This window comes from Amblyraja radiata, chromosome 21 (assembly GCF_010909765.2).
Source record: "Amblyraja radiata isolate CabotCenter1 chromosome 21, sAmbRad1.1.pri, whole genome shotgun sequence".
Taxonomy (NCBI): Eukaryota; Metazoa; Chordata; class Chondrichthyes; order Rajiformes; family Rajidae; genus Amblyraja; species Amblyraja radiata.
Genome location: NC_045976.1, coordinates 25,626,854 through 25,642,867, shown reverse-complemented (window position 1 = coordinate 25,642,867; position 16,014 = coordinate 25,626,854). Strand labels below are relative to the sequence as shown.

Here is a 16,014-nt window from a genome sequence, read left to right as displayed (position 1 = left end):
AACTCGTTATCACCTGCCCACAGCCAACAACGGCTCCACCTTTCCTCGATCATCGTTGCTTTTTGCTTATCTTTTGTTTTATGTGCCTAGATTTCTATGTCTCTCGTTTCCCTCTCACCCGACTCTCAGTCCGGACCCGAAGCGTCTCCTATTCCTTTTTCTCCAGAGATGCTGCCTGACCCGCTGAGTTAGTCCAGATTTTTGAGTCTATCAAATGTGATACCTTTTTTTGTTGTTGCATCTGACTTGCAGTGATGGGTTATTTCCATTAGAGGGTATCCTGCGAGCTGGCTGCTGATGTTTACTGAAACCTATTGAAACACCTCCTCGTAGCAAATATTGATCAGACACGTGATTTTTTTAAAAAGTTCAAAGATTTTTTTTTCTTTGAAGGAAGCGGTTGAATGTTACAGTGCGAGGGAGGAGTTGGAAGCCAGACAGCAACCTGAACAAAGGAGTGAGCGCCTGGGGGATCCCAGGTCGAGTTGCATTCATTCATAGTCAATGAAGGCAGCCCGTCCAGTCCATTCAGCGCTGCCTTGAAGTGGGTGACGAAGGCGATTCCAGCGGCTGGGACGCACTGTGCAGGAGGCAGCGCTGGCGTTTCTGACTCTGGGGCCAACGGCGTGAAGTATTAAGAGTCGATAGATCGCCGCAATGACAACGAGGAGAGGATTCACCCAGCAGGATATTAACAAAACAGTGTGGGATGTGTTGGAGATATACACCGAGCTGACACCCGTGGGCTCGGGAGCCTATGGCACAGTTTGGTAAGTCAATTTTTGTCTTTCATCTTACACGCCGTCTTTGGCAGGGCTGTTCCTCCTTCAAGTGGCCGGGAGCGAGTTTATAGCCGGGACGCGAAGTTTATGCTGGTGAAGATTATGAGCAACCTGCGAGCGGCTCTTCCGGGGTCTCAGGAAACTTGCACACGTTTACCTCGGCCTTCTGCTCCTGTGCCCCGAGTGGTGCTGGTGCAGGAACAGCTTCACATCCACTCACTGTCCACCCCCTGATTCTGCCCTGCAGCTCAGCCATTGACAAGCGCGCTGGTGCCAAGGTAGCGATCAAGAAGCTCTACCGACCCTTTCAGTCCGAGCTCTTTGCCAAGCGAGCTTACCGGGAACTCCGCCTGCTGAAACACATGAAACATGAGAATGTGAGTAAACTGTCCTCCACCAACCCTACCCATAATCATTGCATGAGAAAATTCCAAACTCTTTGAGGTTGCAGCGTGGATTTTCCAGCCCTGGGATCCAGCGCAACATTTCTCAATCAGGGAGTGCCACTGTTGTGTTTTCAATCGGAAACCAATGCCTTTGTGCGGACTCAGTTTCCAGTCCACTTTCACTTTTGTGGCCGGTAGTTTCAGTTCTCACTGCCTGTTACGTAAAGACAGCGTTGGCTAGTTGCAGGAGTGTTGGACAGGAGAGGAGAAAGGCAGGCGTCACTGGGTGACCATTGAGTTGGTCTCCACCCGAAACGTCTCCCATTCTTCTCTCCAGAGATGTTGCCTGTCCCGCTGTGTGTTACTCCAGCATTTTGTGTCTATCTTTGGCCATCGATGATGTTCAGCCTATCTCTTCCCTCAGAATAAACCCACGACCTGTAGAGAATTCTGTTCAGTTTTGGTCACCGCCTTGTAGGAAAGATGTTGCCAAACTGGAAAGGGTGAAGAGAAGATTTAGGAGGATGTTGCCTATGGCCTGGGTTGTGGACAGAGGCTGAGCGGGCTATGACTCTATTCCTTGGAGCGTAGGAGAAAGAGGGGTGATCTTATAGAGGTGTATAATAATAATAAATTTTATTTGCGGGCGCCTTTCAATGTCTCAAGGATACCTTACAGAGATTAACAAGAGAGAAAAAACATATAGTCGGAGTAAAATAAATAATAAGGACATCACCAATACATAGAAATTAGGTGCAGGAGTAGGCCCTTCGAGCCTGCACCGCCATTCAATATGATCATGGCTGATCATCCAACTCAGTATCCCGTACCTGCCTTCTCTCCATACCCTCTGATCCCCTTAGCCGCAAGGGCCACACCTAACTCCCTCTTAAATATAGCCAATGAACTGGCCTCGACTATCCTCTGTGGCAGGGAGTTCCAGAGATTCACCACTCTCTGTGTGAAAAAAGTTCTTCTCATCTCAACACAAATTAAAGACAGAAATCGCTCCAAAGACAAAAAATCAAAAACACAATGTGAAGAGAGAGCAGCGGCAGCTAAAGCGCGCCAGCGTCCACTCTCCCTTCCGACAGCCATCTTGGACACAGACTAACATATTAACTCACACACAAAAAAAATCATCCCCCCACAATGATTGCCACTGTGGGGGAAGGCACAATGTCCAGTCCCCATCTCCAGTTCTCCCAAAGTCAGGCCTATTGAGGCCACCGCTATTGCCTCTACGGAGGCCCGATGTTCCTGGCCATTCTGGCCGGGTGGTGTTGCCCCGGCGTTGGGAGAGTCCTTTCAGCGGCTGGGCCACCTGGAACGGCCGCTTCGTAACTGGAGACCGCGGCTCCCGAAGCCAACAAGGCCGCGCCGGTTTGGAGCTCCCAGGCTCCCGATGTTAGAGTCGGCGCCGCCCGCTCCGGTCCGCAGACCCGCAGCCCGGAGGTGTTGAACACGGCGGTCACAGCTCACCGGAGCTCCAGCGCGGCGACCCAGGCAAGGCATCGCCCGCTCCGCTCCGCAATAGCGCTCCAGCGCTGTGCCGCCACCGAAGCCGAGGTGCTGGGCGGTCCCCGACAGGAAACGGCGCTCCACGCCCGCTGGTAGGCCACGAGGTGTATAAGATCATGAGAGGAATAGATCGGGTAGACTCAATGAGCTTCTGGCCCAGGGTAGTTGAATCAAGAGCCAGAGGACATAGGCTTAAGTTAAGGGTGTAAAGATTGAATAGGAATCTGAGGGGTAACTTTTTCACACAAACAGGGGTGTATGGAACTAGCTGCCAGAGGAGGTAGTCGAGGCAGGGACAATCACATTGTTTAAGAAACATTTAGACAGCTACATGGATAGGACATGTTTAGAGGGATATGGGCCAAACGCAGGCAGGTGGTACTAATGTAGATGGGCATGTTGGTTGGTGTGGGCAAGTTGGGCCAAAGGGCCTGTTTCCAGCTGTATCACTCTATGACTCTAACCTGTAGTCACACAGAACTGCAGATTCTGGTTCATACGCAAAGGGACAAAGAGTGCAAGAGTAACTCATTGCGTCAGGCAGCATCTCTGGAGAACATGGATAGGTGACGTTTCAGGTCGGGACCCTTCTTCAGGCTGATTACAAGGGAGAGGGGAAGAAAGCTGGAAGACAAGAGAGGCAGGACAAAGCCTGGCAGGTGGACACAGGCGAGGGAGGGGGATGATAGGCCGATGGTTGGAACAAAGGCAGAGATTAGAACAGGAGGTGTGAGACAAACAGATTGCGAGTTATGAATTGTGAAGCCAGAGGAGGGAATGTAAGGGGAGGGGATAAATAAGTGCCAGTCCAGGTGGGCACAGGGCGGGGTTGGGAAGAAGGTCGGTGGGAGGGAAAGGGAGGGGGGGGGGGGGTGTTTGTTAGAGGTTACCTAATATTACCCTACAGCCTCCATTTATGGAGTAACTCCAGCCTTCTTCACATCATTGGTTTATCTTGAAATCCACCCCATGTGGTGGCTTCTGATGTGAAGAACACACGGATATCAGGCAGAAAGTAGAGGATGCTAGAATCAGTAGCTCAGGCAACACCGATGGAAAGAGAAACATATATAACACTTCAGGGCAAAGACCCTGCACAAGAACCCATTGTCTGACGTCTGGCCTAGCTTGACTCATGTCTTAGCTCACTGAGCTCTGTTTTACCTGGTTTACTGTGCACCTTTTAATTAGTATCTCTCCAGTCACTGTGCCTTTCTAGCAATAAACATTAATAGCTCCACGCTGGTTCCACGTCTCTCCCTCTGGGTAGCAGTCACTTAAACTGCATCATCTTCCTGGTAGGAACGAATTTTCTTCCTGTCGGCACATCATGCATCTTAGTAGGGTCTGCCTCATGTTTAAACATGATTTCCATTCATTTATCACATTCAGCTGTGGTTTAACATTTTGTCCTATTTATTAACTGGATATATTGAACAGCATGTCTAGTTAGATCCTGAAATTTACATAACCAATTCAGCAACATTTATAGGGCAGTTAATGCCTTCTCTTTGTTGTTTAAATTTGTCCGCATTGTTAAATCTTTCACAATTACACTGATTACGTATTTTCTGCAGCTCAGAATGTGAACGGTTATGAACTCGCTATTATGTCCCTGGATGTTCCAAACTGAACCAAAGGTTTGCAAACACCCCAGTTCCAGCACACCAGGTTTAGGCCAAGACACCTCGCGTAGCTAATGTGTCTCAATGTCTCAATTCATGTGAGTGCAGTCACCAACCTCAGTATGAAAAGGAAAGTTGAGCAGTTGTTTTTTCTGTATGTTTGTATTTAATTAACCATAAGACATAGGAGTAGAATTAGGCCATTTGGCCCATCGTGTCTACTCTGCATCCACTCCATCTAGTTCCCACACTTGATCCAACCCCACACACATTCCCACAGATCCTGCAGCATCTGATGACCAACAACCCCGGGGCCTTGTTTCTATGATTGTCCGAGGAGCAGATTAGGCTGCAGGTCACAATCAAGCCTCCAGCCATCTCATTGTTAAGATCTACCTCCCTGACAGCCTATGATAGCTTTTGCAGTCAAATGCCTGGTCCATGTCTTTGGGAATAAAAGCATTTGTGTGGTTAACACTAAATTAAGTAATTAAAATTAAGAAATTAAAATCATATTAAATTTAAAGGTGCAGTAGTGTTAACGGTTATGGGGAGAAGGCAGGAGAATGGCGTTGAGAGAAAAAATAGATCAGCCATGATTCAATGGAGGAGTAGACTCGATGGGCCGACTGGCACTGATTCTGCTCCTATGCCCTTTGAACTTATGAAGTATAACCCGGCTCCATGATTACATGTGGATCCACTGTTTGTTGTCCCAGTAACAATCCCAGATCATTCCTTCACTTTGTGCATTGTGATTTATAATGTAACTGGACATAAGGCCAATGCAGGGAAATTAATCATGACTGGAGAACTCTAGCATTGCCTTAACCTTCAGCCTAACGTGCATCAGTGAGCTTGCCAGTTTAGTTTAGTTTAGTTTAGAGATACAGCGCTGAAACGGGCCCTTCATTCACCGAGTCCGCACCGACCAGCGATCCCCGCACATTAATATTACCCTACACACACTAGGGACAATTTTACATTTTATTCCAAGCCAATTAATCTACAAACCAGTATGTCTTTGGAGTGTGGGAGGAAACTGAAGATATCGGAGAAAACCAACACAGGTCACGGGGAGAACGTACAAACTCCATATAGACAGCACCCGCAGTCAGGATCGAACCCGGGTCTCTGGCGCTATGAGGCAGCAACTCTACCGCTACGCCATCATGCCACCCCAAGTCATTTATATTAACAGTATGAACTCCCACGGAGTTGACTATGGTGAATTCCCTAAGCTGTTTCTTAAACTAGAAACTGTTGCTGTGTCACTCGACGCCTGGTAACTTTGAATTGTGTATCTTTCTTCCTTAATGATAAGTAAACTCATTTCTGGACATTGTAGGGGGCCCTTTTACATGGAGAGAGCTTCACTAACATAGTAACATTCACTGATCCTAATCTGCACTGAGGCACTGGGGCCATGTGGCTATAGGAATTCATTTTACAAAGACAGTGCAGCTCCTTTGTTCTGTCCACGTTAGGTAACAGTGTTCTTCATCCAGATACTGTTACCATGGTAACACACTTGTGTTGATCCAGGCTGTTCCCACACTTGGTGCTAACATTCACACAATGGCATAGTGCCTTTAAGAAAGACCACAAAATTTGCTGTATTCATGTGAAATGCTTCCTGTCGACAATTGCGGTGGGGGAAAAAAGTGCGATTAGCGATTTCTTCCAGTGTGTTTTTTTTACTTCAGTTCAGTCACTACATATATTAAAGTGGAAAAAAATTTGGAATCCATACAAGCAATGTGAATTCAAACAAATCAATTATACATATTCTTCCCTTCGATAGTGCAGCAAGTATTAATTATTTATCCGAATACCAGTCACAATTGACAATGACTGCATTTGCATGTAGCTGCATGGTAATTTGGATCAAGAATAATTTTCTGGGGTGTTTCAGTGAGGAGAAGGGGCTACGGTGGTGGTACAGAATGAAGTTTAGCTGGACAGTCCAGATCACAGGGACACTGCCTGGGAATAAAGGATTAGCCACAAAGAGGAAGATAACATGCAAAGTGTTGCATGTCTTTGGGATTTCTTTGTCTCGGAGATCCATAACTGTTCATCCTTTGTAGTGTGTTCAGTGCTGAAATCAATGGGTACAAATTAAATCAAGGAAAGGAAAATGGACAAGGCACTCGATCAGTCATGATCACACTGAATAATGAAGTCACACAGAAATATCTTGGCCTATTCGTGCTTTTATTCCTTAGGTTTCCGAGCAGCAATTCAGGGAAGCTATTAAAGATGTGGTGAGTTTTTGAGGGAGAATTTCCAGAGAGTAAGATTGAGTCCAGAAGTGTAGCACAAAGGTGGGAGAGAAAAAGGAAGACACAGTTAACAGAGCAGAGGAGTGGAGAGAGTTTTGGGCTTGGGTGGGTTTAAAGGTGTGCAGCTAAAGAAATGTGAAGGGAAACCATATTGCGAACAAAGAGAATATGGAGTGCAAGACATTCTATCATGAGCACCATTATCTAAATGGTGTCAAATTGGGAAAAGGGGAAGTACAACGGGATCTGGGGGTCCTTGTTCATCAGTCAATGAAAGTAAGCATGCAGGTACAAAGTGAAGAAAGCGAGTGGCATGTTGGCCTTCATAACAAGAGGAGTTGATTATAGGAGCAAAGAGGTCCTTCTGCAGTAGTATAGGGCCCTAGTGAGACCTCACCTGGAGTATTGTGTACAGTATTTGGTCCCCTAATTTGAGGAAGGACATTATTGGTATTGAGGGAGTGCAGCTTAGGTTCACAAGGTTAATTCCCGGGATGGCGGGACTGTCTAATGCTGAGAGAATGGAGCGGCTGAGCTCGTATACTCTGGAATTTAGAAGGATGAGAGGGTGTTTTCTTGAAACATATAAGATTATTAAGGGTTTGGAAATGCTAGAGGCAGGAAACATGTTCTCAATGTTGGGGGAGTCCAGAACAAGGGGCCAGTTTGAGGGGTAAGGCATTTAGAATGGAGATGAGGAAACACTTTTTCACACAGAGAGTTGTGAGTTTGTGGAATTCTCTGCCTCAGAGGGCAGAGGAGTCCGGTTCTCGGGATACTTTCAAGAGAGAGCTTGATAGGGCTCTTAAAGATAGCGGAGTCAGGGGATATGGGCAGAAGGCAGGAATGGGGTACTGATTGTGGATGATCAGCCATGATCACATTGAATGGCAGTGCTGGCTCGAAGGGCCGAATGGCCTACTCCTGCACCTATCGTCTATTGTCTATTGTCTATTGAAATGCTTTAATAACGACAAAATTCATTCCATTTTGGAATTAGAAGAATCCTGTATTTACTAACTTAACACTGGACAAGCAGACTGATAGGGCTGGGGCAGGGATGAGGTGAAATGGAATGATCATAAGGTCATAAGTGATAGGAGTAGAATTAGGCCATTCGGCCAATCAAGTCTACTCCGCCATTCAATCATGGCTGATCTATCTCCCTCCTAACTCCATTCTCCTGCCTTCTCCCAATAACCCCTGACACCTGTACTAATGAAGAATCTCTCTAGCTCTGCCTTAAAAATATCCACTGACTTGGCCTCCAAGGCCTTCTGTGGCAAATAATTCCACTTGATGTAACATTTATGGAGGCCGGTCAGGTACCAAATCACTGAAGCAAAGCAAAGTTGTTTGTATGAAGAGAGGGCCAAAGCTGATAACTATTTCCCTTTAGAGCTCGGCTTCAGTCCTGCTATTCATAGAACAGAGAACGGTGCAGGAACAAGCCTTTTGACACACGATGTATGTACCAAACATGCTGCCAAGATGAACTAAATCTCATCTGCCTGCGCATGATCCATATTTCTCCATTCCGTGCATGTCCATGTGCCTATCATAAAACGTCTTAAGCGCCACAATTGTATCTTCCTCCTCCACCACTCCTGGGCGCTCATTTCAGGTCCCCACCACTCTGTGTAAATGAGACTTGCCCCGCACATCTCCTTTAAACTTTGCCCCGCTCACCTTAAAGCAACGCCCTCTACTCTTTCACAATTTTCACCCTGGGAAAAGGGTCCTGACTGTCTGCCATATCTACCTCTTATCATTTGAGATACTTCAACCAGGTCTCCTCCCAACCTCCGGCATTCAAGAGAAAGCAACCCAAGTCTGTCCATCCTCTCCTGTGTGTAAGTGGTCAAATGATTGCTGTACATGCACTGGTAGGGTGGAATAGCAACACTGGACATAAGTGGAGCAACCGAGGGTGAAGATTATGGCTACGTCTTTTGTACTCTGCAGAGTAGTCCTCGCCCCATCCCATGGGAAGAGTGGCTCCTTACTCTGTTATCCCAGAATTTAATTCCTGAATAAATATCAGTTACCATCTGTGCCTCGCTGAGTATCTTCTGCATTATCTAATGGGATAGCTAAACCATAGGTGTGACCAACAGAAACTCCAATAATGGTATTCTGCTGATTTATCAACCTATCATCTCCTCCACATGCATTTACAGCCAGGCACTTTTCCACCTTGCAATGTATTGGTGCTGCTATTGGTATCGGTTTATTCTTGACCTGTGCACTGAGATGAGTGAAAAACATTGTCTTGCATGCTGTTCAGTCAAATCATACCGTTATGTATACAACCGGACCATACACAGGTACAACAGGTAGTGCAGAGAGAAATATAAACAGATTGTATCAGCTGCAGACTGAGTGTAGATTTTAAAAAAGTGCGAGGGCCTTAGCTTATGAAAGTCTCATGCTCTAATAACAGCAGGGATGAAGGAACGTTTTGATGAATATTTCACAGTGTGTCTTTGGAAATTTCTCGGAGAATTATCCTGAGAATCGTTAATTGGAATCTCAGAGTCCAGTGCACTTGGAATATTCAGGTTGTTATCCTGCAGATATTCCAGGATCTTTCATATTTACCAGGAATGCTATCTTTCTGTTGTACATGCCAGTGGAATTAAATAGTCTTGGTCTGCTCCATTACCATGAGAGAAACTTGTTGTTTATGTTAGATCTAGTGGGCTCTTTTTGTTAATCAGGGGGTCCCTTGTACCTATTTACATTCCTCTTCCATGACTTGTACTTAGCAAAGAAAGGAATCTACCTTGTGTTCAAAAGGGAACTGCAGATGCTGGAATATCGAAGGTACACAAAATTGCTGGAGGAACTCAGCGGGTGCAGCAGCATCTATGGAGCGAAGGAAATAGGCGACGTTTCGGGCCGAAACCCTTCTTCAGACTGATGGGGGGTGGGGAAAGAAAGAAGGAAAAAGGGAGGAGGAGGAGGAGCCCGAGGGCGGGCGGATGGGAGGGTGGGAGGAGACAGCTAGAGGGTGAAGGAAGGGGAGGGGACAGCACAGGCTAGCCAAATTGGGGGAATTCAATGTTGATGCCATAAGGGCGCAAGGACCCCAGACGGAATATGAGGTGCTGTTCCTCCAATTTCCGCTGTTGCTCACTCTGGCAATGGAGGAGACCCAGGACAGAGAGGTCGGATTGGGAATGGGAGGGGGAGTTGAAGTGCATTTCAACTCCCCCTCCGATTCCCAATCCGACCTCTCTGTCCTGGGTCTCCTCCATTGTCAGAGTGAGCAACAGCGGAAATTGGAGGAAAAGCACCTCATATTCCGTCTGGGGTCCTTGCGCCCTTATGGCATCAACATTGAATTCCCCCAATTTGGCTAGCCTGTGCTGTCCCCTCCCCTTCCTTCACCCTCTAGCTGTCTCCTCCCACCCTCCCATCCGCCCGCCCTCGATCTCCTCCTACTCCTCCCTTTTTCCTTCTTTCTTTCCCCACCCCCCATCAGTCTGAAGAAGGGTTTCGGCCCGAAACGTCGCCTATTTCCTTCGCTCCATAGATGCTGCTGCACCCGCTGAGTTCCTCCAGCAATTTTGTGTACCTAAGGAATCTACCTTGACAGGCACATATAACCATATAACCATATAACAATTACAGCACGGAAACAGGCCATCTCGACCCCTCTAGTCCGTGCCGAACACATAATCTCCCCTAGTCCCATATACCTGCGCTCAGACCATAACCCTCCATTCCTTTCCCATCCATATAACTATCCAATTTATTTTTAAATGATAAAAACGAACCTGCCTCCACCACCTTCACTGGAAGCTCATTCCACACAGCTACCACTCTCTGAGTAAAGAAGTTCCCCCTCATGTTACCCCTAAACTTCAGTCCCTTAATTCTCAAGTCATGTCCCCTTGTTTGAATCTTCCCTACTCTCAGTGGGAAAAGCTTTTCCACGTCAACTCTGTCTATCCCTCTCATCATTTTAAAAACCTCTATCAAGTCCCCCCTTAACCTTCTGCGCTCCAAAGAATAAAGCCCTAACTTGTTCAACCTTCCCCTGTAACTTAGTTGCTGAAACCCAGGCAACATTCTAGTAAATCTCCTCAAGGATGAGGATGTTAGAAAAATCATATGGCCTCCAGGTTCAGGAATAGCTGCTTCCTAATAACCATCAGGCTCTTGAACACCAGAAGCACCAACTAAACTACGAACTATGAACTGTCTTGGTTGCACTAGGGAATTATGGCTTTCTTTGCACAAGCTTTGTTTCTTTTTTAAATTCATTGTATCTGTTATCTATGAGAGCTATGTTTACAGACTTATTATGCTGCTGCAAGTAAGAATTTCATTGTTCCGTTTTTCTGTACATATGACAATTAAACAAATTGTCTGAAGAAGGGTCACGACACCGAAACGTCACCCTTTCCTTCTCTCCAGAGATGTTGCCTGTCCCGCTGAGTTACTCCAGCTTTTTGTGTCTAACTTCTGACAATTAAACACTCTTGACTCTTTTGACTGTTTATTTGGCCACACCAACGGTTCTAAGCAGAGGTAAGTAGATTGTTCAACTTATCAAAAAACTTGAGGGAAAAGCCAGTGAGCAGATAATGTTACTCCTGCGCTAGATGGATTTAGTTGGAACTGAGGATTCCAGGGCTACAAATAATCTTCAGCTTGTCACCTGAGGCAGAATTGAGTTCAACTCAAAGCATACAGGATAAGAACTATAACATCACAATAGGGTTTGTAGATTACTTATTTGGTACATTTGATAACATTGAGCACTTAACTGTAAGATAGCCACCAATTGTAAATTCTGATTGTACTGTTATTTCTGTTGCTGATATAAGTGTAGGCTTACAATGATATTAGTGCCACAAGTAGTAACTGCTTTGAGTATTTCTGGACATGAATTGATTGCTGCTCTTCCATTGTCAAAAGAACATGATTACATCTCTTTGTAGTAATTGTTCTGTATTTTAAGATTTATATTGTGATTGTTGATGCCAGTTTCAGTCATCTTCCTCTCTCATGATGGGACAAGACAATTTTGATCAATTCTCTCAGTATTTTATGGGCATTTTAACTGAAAGATGCTAACTTGGATTGAAGCTATGAAGGTATTTCGTGGCTCAGAGAGCTGAGTTGAGCATTATTTATTGCTGGTGCTAATCCAGATTGTAAATTTCCCAGCGGTTATTCAGTGAGTCAACAAGTCTGTTATGGATTCACCCAGTTCTGTGCCATAGTTATCCAGCATATCAAAACCAACTGATCTGACAAAGTACGACAAGTGTATACCTAAGCTCATCAATTCCCTCTTTAAATGGTGTCATTGGTTCCGATCCTTGACAATCTTTCACATAACTCCTTGTTTGTTTGATGTTAGCGCATCTTTTTCTGAAGTGAAACTGCATTTAGATAGAAAGAAAATGGTATGAATAACACAGTTTGTTCAAATTCTGAATGTATGTTATCAATGTCTCGAGGTTTCACAGCTAACATAGTTAAGGAATTAATTTCTTAGACTGTATTTACTATTTTTGTGCCATTCTCAGTGATCTAATTGATAGTTAATTATGGCTTGCCTGTTGAATCTGACCAAAAAAAACTGGAAAATTCATACGTTTAAATATTTTGTTTAGACTGCCTTGTATTGAACAATCTTTCATTGTATTAATAAATAATTCAATTTTCCCATTGTTGTGCATTCAATTAATCGTTTCACATATTATGAATGCTTCAATTTAGCTTAAGAACTAAACATGTCAGGCAGCATAAGCGAATGAAAATGGACAGATTGTGTTCCTGTTTGGGACCCTTCTTTAAGACTATTACCCTCCACAGATGCTGCCTGACCCACTAAGTTTCTCCATCAGTTTGTGTTTTGCTCAAGATTCCAGCTTCTGCAGTCTCTTGTGTCTCCATTTTACAGCTCCACTATTAAATCTCTTCCAAATATAGCTCCCTCGGCAACGTTCTCTCAAGTCTTGAAGAAGGGTCCCAACTATTCGTATGTCCATTTTCCTCCACAGGTGCTTCCTGGCCCATTGAGTTCCTCCCAGTCTCTTGTATCTCCTCTATTCAAACTCTAAACCAAGATATCCAAATTTAATTGGAACCTTCTTCTTAGTAGCTTCCATCAAATACCAAAGAGTTCTGGTTCTGGAGATTTGACTGTGGCTATCTCTGGGCCATGTAAATGCTCCTGCCTAGCCAACCCCCATGCTCCCTAACACAGGGAGGAACTTTATATTTGAATGGCGTTGCTTGTCTAGTTCTGGGATGGATTAGGGCTGGGCCATTGGGAAGTGGTGGGGGAGGGGAGATGGCATTATCCTGTGCTGTCTTTCATTTAAGCATTAGAAATTAATGGCAATATTAGGAACTGGTTTGCTTATTACTGAACTAAAAAGTATGTTTATTAAAGCTTTATTATTATAGCTTTATTATCCATATAACAAAGCTTTATTATCAAATAATTTAATTCAACGCTCTAATGGGATTATGTATCTACGGCAAGCTTGGCAAAACTATTGGCAACGCTCAATGAATATTTGAGAAAACCATATCAGTATTTATTTTTGACTTCAGAGTATTTTGTGAATCTGTAACTTTGATTTCTGTAAGAATCAGTCCAAAGAAACATTGGTTCTGTGAATTTGTCTTGTGCAGTAGCATTAATTCACAGCTCTTCCGATCACCTATTCTTCATCAAAGCTAATGGAAAAGAACCAGGCAGAGTTTTAAAACAGGCTGCTATTTCACAGCACTCACTCGTAGATTTAAGAAATGGATGCATTCCTGGAAAACATCTTGTTCAGTGAAAGTTTGCAAGTTGAAACGGTTGAACAATATGTATGAGGGGCATGTTGGTGCGTTGTATACTTATGCACAGAGAGTGGCGTTAGATGTATTATAATGAAAGTTAGCTTCGTAAATCAAAGACATGTACTCCAAAGAGCCAGTGATATTACAATTAGAATTTGGAACAATAAACATGAAAGTGCTTCAGATTTTAAAATATATTCATAACTTTTAAAAATGAAAAGAAATCTCATCGGAAACATTCTCATTTTCTATTTGTCTCGGAGAATAATCATGACTAAAGTGTAATAGTGTTCTGTATTTTCCTTTAGGTTATTGGGCTGTTGGATGTTTTCACACCAGACCTGTCGTTGGAGAAATTTCATGATTTGTAAGTTTTTGTTCATTAATTAATTTATATTAATTTATATCCCATCCAAATCACAACATAAAACACATAACATGTACACATAACATGTACACATAAAAAGGTTTCTATTATTAAAGGGGTCACATCAAAATATGACCAGCACTCTGGGGAGTTCTGGCAAGGAATTAGGTGGAACTACGGTGAAGGGAGGAAGGCTGTGTGAAAGTGGACAGCAGAGTCAGATGGGATGATTGCGTGGGAAAGAATATGTTACTGGGAATTAAAAGGAGGAGAGCGATTGTTCTGAGGGCTTGATTAGCTGAGTGGCTTCCTAGGTTATAAGAAAATATGAATAAACGGATCTGCGTTTCATTCCTGGAGCACTGATTAAACAAAGAAGAAGTTGACAATTAATTATTTTGAAACTGCAAATTAAAATGAAAAATGTAGAAACTTCTTTATCTCAGTTTTATTTAGTTTAGTTTGGTTTACATTAGAGATACATGGTGGAAACGGGCCCTTCAGCCCACCGAGTCCGCACCAACCAGCGATCCCCACATATTAACACTATCCTACACACACTAGGGACAATTTACATTTATACAAAGCCAATCAACCTACAAACCTGTACGTCTTTGGAGTGTGGGAGGAAACCAAAGATCTCGGAGAAAACCCATGCGGTCACGGGGAGAACGTACAAACTCTGTACAGACAGCACCCGTAGTCGGGGTCAAACTCGGTTCTCGGGCACTGAAAGCGCAGTAAGGCAGAAACTCTACCGTTACCCCACCCTGCACCACCATGGAAAAATTTGGTTGGCAAGCTTTATATGCAAAGGGAAAGGATAAAGCATTGGCAATTAAATTTATCAAACTGTTACAGTGTAACTTCCTTCTTCACATAGCAAAGAGAACTCATTGTATTTTTACTTTATCAGTCATCATGGATAACATTGCTTTGTTAACAGACTTTATTTGTTATGAATAAAGATAATTACATGTAAAGTAACTAAAATAATCTTCATTTTTCCTGATTAACCAATGAATTTTAAACCGTGTCACGTAAAGTGACTTTAACAAAGTAGAGAAACATATGTGAAAAAGCAATAATGTCGTTAAAAAAAATGCAGAGTTGAAGTATGTTCAAGGTCAAAATTAACAGCCAAGATTGTTCACTGGACAGTGAGAGCTTATTGACAATTCTGCCAAGGATACTCTCCATTCATTCAGGTTGGATCCAGAAAGGTTTCTGGAACAAAATCCAATGGCAGACAAAACATTATAATAGACTGTCCAATATGAAACTAGAAGCAAAAATGCTGCACCTTTGTCAGAACTCAGTTTCTCTTTCTACAGGTGCTGACTGACTTGCTGAGTGGTTCCAGTATTTTCAGTTTTTATTTCAGATTTCTACCATCTGCAGCTTTTTTGAGTTTCAAGTTTATATTTAGGTTTATTATTGTCACATGTACCGAGGAACAGTGAACAGCATTGTTTTGCATTCTATCCAAACAGATCAGGTATTACCATACATAGATACAATCAATTCAAACTCAAGTGCAATAGATAGAGCAATGGGGAAGGTACAGAGTGCAGAATATAGTTTTCAGCATTGTAGTGCACAGTAGTGCATCGGTTCCTTCGACAGAGTCCAATGTTCTGAATGGGGTAGAGGTGAATCAAAAGGTACCTTAGCTTACGGAATAAATTCCATTCAGAGGCTTGATAAGAGAGGTGAAGAAGCTGTTCCTGAGTCTGGTGGTGCATGCTTTCAAGCTTCTGTACTTTCTGCCTGTCATTCCATGGGTTTCTTTGGGAATCAATGGTGAGAAGTCTGGTCTGTATGATGGGCTTGGCTGCATCCACAACTCTCTGCATCTTCCTGCGACATGAGGTAGAGCTATTCCCAAACCAAGCTGTGACACAAGCCGAAAATAAATTTTCTATGCCGCATCTGTAGAAAATAGTAAAGGGCCTCAGTCCCCTCAGGAAGAACAGGCGTTGGTATCCCTTCTTGGTTGTCGCTTTCATAAGAGGGAAATCAACTCGGGCGGTGGTGCAGCGGTAGAGTTGCTGCCTTACAGCACCAGAGACGCGGGTTCGATCCTGACTACGGGTGCTTGTCTTTACGGAGTTTGTACATTCTCTCTGTGACCTGCGTGGTTTTCTCCGAGATCTTCGTTTTTCTCCCACACTCCAAACACGTACAGGTTTGTAGGTTAATTGGCTGGTATAGAGTAAAAATTGTCCC

General features: G+C 43.9%; 1 protein-coding gene across 1 annotated transcript in view; it reads left to right on the top strand.

Annotated features, from left to right (window-relative positions):
• The first annotated feature begins 317 nt into the window (after positions 1 to 317).
• Positions 318 to 16,014, top strand: part of mapk12 (mitogen-activated protein kinase 12) — a 42,019-nt gene continuing 26,322 nt past the window's right edge. The window contains exons 1-3 of the mRNA XM_033039797.1: positions 318 to 770; positions 1,030 to 1,159; positions 13,727 to 13,785. Of these exons, the coding sequence (XP_032895688.1) occupies positions 658 to 770; positions 1,030 to 1,159; positions 13,727 to 13,785 (302 nt within the window). The 5' untranslated portion in view covers positions 318 to 657. The remainder of the gene's footprint in view (positions 771 to 1,029; positions 1,160 to 13,726; positions 13,786 to 16,014) is intronic.